This window comes from Triticum aestivum, chromosome 6D (genome assembly GCF_018294505.1).
Source record: "Triticum aestivum cultivar Chinese Spring chromosome 6D, IWGSC CS RefSeq v2.1, whole genome shotgun sequence".
In the NCBI taxonomy this organism is placed as follows: domain Eukaryota; kingdom Viridiplantae; phylum Streptophyta; class Magnoliopsida; order Poales; family Poaceae; genus Triticum; species Triticum aestivum.
This window is the reverse complement of record NC_057811.1, coordinates 34,606,460-34,614,168: the sequence shown is the minus strand read 5'-3', so window position 1 is coordinate 34,614,168 and position 7,709 is coordinate 34,606,460. Positions and strand designations below refer to the sequence as shown.

The 7,709-nt window shown below is 43.0% G+C and overlaps 1 protein-coding gene across 1 annotated transcript; it reads left to right on the top strand.

The window, feature by feature from the left end:
• The first annotated feature begins 557 nt into the window (after positions 1-557).
• LOC123143307 (F-box protein At5g03970) lies at positions 558-4,430 on the top strand. The gene is made up of 3 exons (XM_044562171.1): positions 558-1,728; positions 2,394-2,492; positions 4,137-4,430. Exons 1-2 carry the CDS (start codon positions 654-656, stop codon positions 2,459-2,461), a joined length of 1,143 nt encoding a protein of 380 aa, XP_044418106.1. The 5' UTR covers positions 558-653; the 3' UTR covers positions 2,462-2,492; positions 4,137-4,430.
• The last annotated feature ends 3,279 nt before the right edge of the window (positions 4,431-7,709 follow it).

Sequence of the window (7,709 nt, the reverse complement as noted above, 5' to 3'; positions counted from 1 at the left end):
CTAAGAATGTCTGATTTCGAAGGCAAGAAATCGGGCTCAAATGCATATGGCGAAGCTTCTGCTATTATATACAAGGACTAATATATAACTATATATTGATCGCTCAAGAACTATTTCTTTAAAACGAGGCAAAACCTTTGCCCAGTTAATGGTAGTAAGAAATGTGTAGCACATTTCAATTGTTTTGATTGACAAGTTAAGGGTGATGGCTTCTATATAGAATAAAAAAAAAAGATCGCTAGTTCTTTTCTACAATGAAATTCCAAGTGTATCTTTTTTTTATTTGACAAGTTTCTTGCTACTATTTCCAAAGAAATTTCCTTTCGAGATGCATTACAAAAGGCTTAGGATAGCCTCATTTTATTTTTTGAAGGCAGGATGGCCCCATTTTAGGGGTTGCAGCAAAAGGATTAGTCTATTTTAGAAACTTTTGTTTCTGTTTTCTTAGGCAAAGCCGAAAGGATTAGCTGAAACTTCCTGCCGGGCCGCACACACCGAGAGATGATGTAGTCGTGGGCTTTCACTCTCATGGTAGTGGGCTTTTCAGTCACACTCGCAGGCTAACCTGCTGCACTTCTCACGCTCTGGCGGCTGCTTCGACCCCAGCATTTCGCCGCATAGTAGAAACCCTAAAAAAAGCACAGCGGCGCGAGATGTCGTCGGCGGCGCCGCCGCTGGAGGACGAAAACCTACTCTCCGAAATCCTCCTCCGCCTTCCCCCGCTGCCATCCACCCTCCCCCGCACCTCCCTCGTCTGCAAGAGCTGGCGCCTTCTCGTCTCCGACCCCGGCTTCATCCACCGCTTCCGCGAGCACCACCGCCACAGCCCTCCCCTCCTCGGTTACTTCATCCATGACAGCCGAGGCATCTCCTACGAGCCTACCATGGATCCCCCCGACCGTGTCCCCGCCGGGCGCTTCTCCTTGCGGCTCGACCACAGCTACGGCTTCTCGCTCCTCGGCTGCCAACATGGCCTTGTGCTCATCTCCCACGATTTACCGAGGCAAATCCTGGTGTGGGACCCCGTCACCGGCGACCAGCACCGCATCGCCTTTCCCCCATGGTTCGACGGGATCAAAAACCAGATTCATGGGGGAGTGCTTCGTGCTGCCGGCGAGGCGGACCATTTCCAGGTGGTCCTGGTACAGGCCACCATATGGGACAAACAGCATTTGCAAGTGCTCGCCTGCGTTTATTCGTCAGAGACCGGCGGATGGGGTGATCTTATCTTAACACCAATTCCAGCCCCGGCTTATTGTACGGGCTTGTCGGCCGTTTTGGTTGGGAATTCCTTGTACTGGCGTCTTGCTGGGTGTTTCTGTGCTCTTCTCGAGTTTGATTTGGAGAGGCAGAGCTTGGCTGTGATACGAGTGCCAGTTGGTGAGGAGAATAGCTTCACTGTTACGCGGGCCGAGGGTGGTGGGCTAGGTTTACTCTCCCTGTCAGGCCTCACCGCACAATTATGGAAGAGGAATACCGACTGTGATGGTGTTGCATCATGGGGGATGGGAAGGACCATTCAACTGGACAAGCTACTTTCTCCTTATTCAGACGAGACTGCGCCCCTATTCATATTAGGGTTTGCAGATGAAAATAATGTGGTCTTCCTGACGGGTGGTGATGGTGTCATCATGGTACAGCTTGAGTCATTGCAATCCAAGCAACTTTGCAGGATTGACAACATTTTTGATCAACATCATCATGCATTCGAAAGTGTCTATGCTGCAGGTAATAGCATGCCTTTACACCGAAGGAATGCCATTCGCATCCTCTCATGCCAACCTAACAATGTTAAATAGTACCACATATTAATTGATTATTTTGATGTTTGATGACCTCTTCAATATATAGTGCTGTTGTGTTGTAGTGTTCTGTCCTGATCCTGACACTTGTGTGGTGCCGTTTTATGTAATGGTTATGAACTAGCAAGTCAATCTAGTGTATGAATATCCATATGAACTGACAAGAAACACCAAAATTGGCAAATTTTCACGCTAAATTTGTTTGAAGATAATCAAAATCTGAATAGTCATTATCACTTCTGTTGCTATTAGTTATTAGTATGAGCTTCGTTTTGTTCAAATGTTGGGGAATGAGTTTAAAAACAATTCTAGACAACTTCTCTTTTTTGTTAGCTATAATAGTCTGAGTGTGCATGTTCTTCATTTTTACGATATTAATCACTATACATTGTTTGTGGGGATGCTCTTTGAATTTCACAATGACTATGGTTTTGTTATATATTCCTATTGTTGTATCAAAGCTGAGTTGTTTTTTCTCAAATTACACATGTCAGTTTTAACTAAATATCTTGTTGGTGTTTTCTCCTGTCTATTTGGCCTTCGGTTGGAATTTCATTGGTTGGTTCATTGTTTGACTTATTATGCTTGTAGGGATAGGCATTGGCGGTGAACATGATGGGGCTGAACTTGTGGGCAATCCACAAGTGATTGTCTGTTAGATATGCTTATTATGATGTGCTGGTTGAGCAGGTAAGCTTATTTTCTGCATGTAAGTTGAGGTATATTGAAATGTTCTTTCGAAAAACAAATTGATTTCCTTTTAAGTACCGTTTGTCAATTACCAAATTGCAAGAGAGGACTCCAAGATTCTCTCTATGACACTTGGCTCAGTTGTTACCCACCTGGCTACCTCATATCATGTTTTCATGGCTGGCTGCGTCTTGGATAATTTATCCATGCCGTGCTTCCTCATCCCTATCCTTACCAGCTTTCTATTCCCTTCATCGTGCTTTCACTTCACCAGCTTTTCATGGCTGACTGATGTTCTCCCGCCTGGATGTGCCCTTTCGCTTGCCCTCCTTCCATCCAGTTCCCTTGTGTTCAGTTTCTCTCCTCCTGGTTGTACGAACTCTTCTACCTCTTACTCCCCCAGTTGCTTCTGGTAGTGCAGGTTCTTCTCCCTCTAGCTTCTCAGATGGCCAATTGCTTGCAATTATTATTTTCTGTACGGTTTTTTCTGTTGGTAGGTAGTACACACCCCTCGTTGTCAATGTAACTTGCATATGTGATTCGCTATTGGACACTAGTATAGTTTGTCTGGTTTAAGCTACATGTAGCTATGTTTCAATTTTGACACCCTCCGTTTAGTTCTGTGCGGTATCATGAATCACAATTTTTACTTTTACTAACATACACCCTTGGTTTAAAAATACACTGCATATTAAATTTTGGTAGTACAAGCCTTTCACAAACGTTTACTCTAGTAGTTTGTAGCTTATGTGATACAAAATCATAACCATATATAAGTACTTTGGAATATGAGTCAAAGGTCAATAATTTTTTGTCGCATAAATATATACTAATAGTGTAACCATTGGTCAAAGGCTTTTTCTAACGAAACCTAATATGCAATGTATTTTGAAATATTAGTAGTGGTCTGGTGAGAGTTGTTTTTGTGATGTTGTGCTGCATAAAAAATGACTTCTATTTTCTACCAAAGGAGTTATAAATAAATTAATAAGATAATATATGATCCCTTGCTCGAGGCTTGTATGGCATGAATTTGATTGTATTCAATTTGTTAGTGACCAGATAGCTCATACATTTCTAAAACATATGCCTTTGAGTTAGAAACCAGAATTATCTGGTTTTCTAATCCATGAACCCGTGATATGTCCATGATAACATAAGTCAATTTGTTAGTGGACGGGCTCTTAGCCTAGTGGTTGGAGCGCTGCTGTGCATTCGAGCCGGCGCAGGTTCGAGCCCCGTGGACGTTATTTGGCCATACTGGTGTCAATTTTGTGGGTTTGAATGTGGGTCTCACATCTTCTCTCTTAATTAAAAAAGCTGCAGGGCTCCTCCTCTACTGGTCTTTATTTTTTAAAATAAAGAATATTTCATATGATTTGCTTATCTAGATGGCTCAGGATTTGCCTCTATGGAAGGTAGTTGATAGTGTGGCTACCACACTACAAATTACCTATTGCGATACTCTGTTTCTATGGCTTTTTTCTCTTTTCCGGATAATGCTGAGATGATCGAACCTTGGAGTTTATTGGTACAATTTCCATTTTTATTTTAAAACAAATTTGAGATTTTCTATAACTTTTAATTATTTTTCATTAATGAATAGTACAGATTGGTTTGACTAATGATATTGATTGTTCACAGGTACCTAGATTGCTGAGATGCAGGAATTGGCTTCGTCGCTGCGGGTTCTTCCATATTGTAATGCTTCATACGGAGATCAACCCTCTACGTTGCATGCACTGTTCAACCAGTTAATCGTTCAATTTGACAACTTCCCTCAGTAATCTAATTTTCGAGACACAGTTAGCCAACTGGCATGATGAAGACACAGTGACTTGCTTCGAATAATCAGTACCTGTGGTGCATTTGCTTTATGCTTTCCAAGAAAGCGGGTCGAAACAATCTTGCCTGCCTGCCTGATCTTTGCGTACATCTTGTGTCTCTGTTCATCTTTTCACTGTTTCCGTTTGGTTATGTTCCATGTCGTACCAGGTTGGGAGACTTTGATGTCAAATTTCTTATGTCCCACTTCTGTTTGTGTCTTTTTGGTCGATCTTATCTGATTTTGGCTAATGAATGCTGGATAGCACCTGCGGTGCTGGTGCTATTTGTCACTGGATAGCTCGGCCAGCAATGCTTTGGCATGCAAGCATATTTCAGATGTTAGTGTACTGATATATTGAAGTTGCTTGTTTCAGATTCAGCCAAAGAGTTAATTATACTACAGTAGTAAGTATAGAAGTCGCTTGTTTGACCAATTTACTCAGACCAATCCAGCGGTTGTTACTGACAGATCCGTCATTGTCACCAAACACAAATGCACTAGGAGATTTAAGCTCATTGCAGCTACATGGTGTAGTGTGATTGCAGTGTCTTAACTTGGTCAATTAAATGTTTAAAGTCATTTTTTCTTTTCTTTTTTTCCGTGTAGTGAACAGTGGAGCAATGTGTTGGGCATCTCTAGCCGAACTATTCGAAGGGTTAACGTCTCAAAGTATGCTCTTTTGAGGAGTTAATCCAACTCTAGCAGACTCTCGTTTGGTTTAACTTTTAAAAATGAGAAGTGTCCGTCGATTCTCAAATTTGAGCAACGGAAACGAAGTCTCAACAAAAGATTCCTTTTCGGCCGCTGCTCCACCTCCTCGGCCGCCTCCACGTCGGGGTTGCCTCTGTCGGCCCCTGTGCACGCCTATTGACACCCTGTAGGCCCCCGACCTTCCGCCCCTCCTTTGCTTCAATCGCCACCGCAGCAAGAAATGCCGCATGTAGCTTATGGATGAGTAGGGCCACCGTGGAACCTCGTTTTGTCGAAAACGGATTCGTCAGAGGAGCACAATGGCGTAGAGCGTCCGCACTTGAGCTAAACGGGACGGGGTCATGACCACACCGATGCGGCCGGCTTGCTCGGCGAAGGGCGAGCACGACTCCGAGGGTAATCGAGCTCCTCGACGCATGTAGGCCATCCACTCGGCCCCGCCATCCACTTACAGCCTTGACATCGCTGCATTGCGGCCCGTAGAGGCTCTCACCTCCTCTGCCTGCCAAGTTTTCGACGAATCTCCTTGGTACAATTATTCACTTTTATCTTTGTTTTCTACTGTTTGCAGTCAAATTCGTCTTTCAGTATTGCAATTCGTAGATGAAGAGGTTAAGAGAGATGTTCTCGATGCATCTTTGTCCGAGTAGGAGGAATAAGATGACGATGATTTTGAGGTGCCATTGTCAAGGAAGATCACAAGAGACCGAGACTATGACCTCAACTTGGTTGCTTTTGTATCAAGCATGATAGGACAGAAGCCCATGCCAAGCTTGTCCGAGATTACTTTGCGCCTGATGCAACATATCCAGAGAAGTATTTTCGAGGGAGATGTTGGATGCACCGAAGTCTCTTGAACACCATTGCAAAAGCTATTGAGGGTCATCTTCCTTGGTTTTAATTGAGAAGGAATGCATCGAGAGAAATTTGTGCAAGTCCATTGATGAAATATTCTGCAGCTTTTCAAGTGCTTGTCAATGGGTGCTCAGCCAAAGCTATTGATGAATTCCACATTGGGGAAGACACAATCCTCGAGGTGGTTCGAAAATTCACACAAGCTGTGATCGAGATCTACAGATTAGATACTTGAGGGCACCCAATGATGAAGACACCAAGAGGCTTATGGGTCTGGGTGAAGAACGAGGATGGCAATGGGATGCTTGGATCAATTAATTTCATGTATTGGACATGAAGAGTTGTCTTGCATGATGGAAATGTTAGCACAAAAGGCAATGCAAAGATCCAAACATCATCCCAGAGGCAGTTGCATCTGAGGATCTATTTAGCACTCGTACTTTGGATAGTCTAACTCTCATAATGACCTTAATGTCTTTCCGAGACCATCCTTGTTGCCAAAGATGCTCCAGCTTGCAGCTATGTTGTTAATGGCCGTGAGTACACGATGAGGTACTACCTTGGCAATGGCATCTATCCTTCATGAGCCACATTGTAATACAAATCCAACATCCTCAAGGCAGCAAGAGATCCCTCTTTGTAGGACGTCAAGAGTCAACAAGAAAGCATGTTGAGAGAACTTTTCATGTGCTTCAAAAGTGCTTTGCGTTTGATTGTGATCCTACCAAGTATTGGAAGGCACATGTCTTCTGACAAATCATGATCATTGTGGATTAGAGAGGAATGCCAAAAAACTTTCGGTATAACCCCAATGGGGATCCTATCGAGTTGGAACACGGTGCAAACCAAATCTAGAGCAGGTATAGTGAGTTCAATGCACAACTAGGAAACCACTGTAAACACCCGATGTCAAACGAATACTATGGGGAGAAAACCTAGAGCAACGCCAAAATAAAACTAGCACTATTACGACCAACAGCAAAAGAAATCAGGTTCTAAACATAACCCATAACACATCAGACAAGCAACATCCAATGCTGCGAAATGAAGACACCCTCCAACACTAGTTGAACCTAGAACATAGCGCACAATCTTCACTCCCCCTTCAATCGACCTCATGGAGATCCTCATCACGTTCATTGTGTTAGAGCGAATCATGTCAACTCCAGTCCTCAGTGTACTCGCTTCCCCCTCTTTGTGAAGACATGCCCAATATATATGAGAAAAGAGCACTGAAAATACGATCTCAAAAGGAGTTTTAATTATCTTGTGCTCAAATGTTGCTCGATTTCGAGAAAACCAAATGACAGCAAGGCCAGCAGTGTGAAACATTTCCTCACTAAATAGGAAAGAATAACACCAAGAGAAATATTGCCAACGATTGTTAGGACATAGATCAGTTCCCAACACTACTCCAATGGATCTAAAATTTGCTCATGTGAGGGTTCGAACTCAGGACATGACCAATTGTCCCGAAGGCCGAAGCCACCCGAGCCAGCCAATCGTTGTTGAATTTGAATAGTTAAATTTGTAAACTTTGGATTTATAACATTGTTAAATTGTGTGAACCTAAGTCATCAAGTTTTCACTTAATACCGTGTGCAAATATCCAGTTGAAAATGGAGCACATAAACGGAAATATAGAAGAATTGGCGCATAATAATTTTATTAGGGAGTTAGGTTTTTGAACTCCTTGCATTTAAGTTGAGTGAGTTAAGCTTTAAGCAAGTGTTTGATGAGTTAAAATTTGGAAATTCGGTTGGAAAATGCACTCCTTTATCCCTAAACACACACCCGAAAACAGAACAACGCCCCCTTTCCCT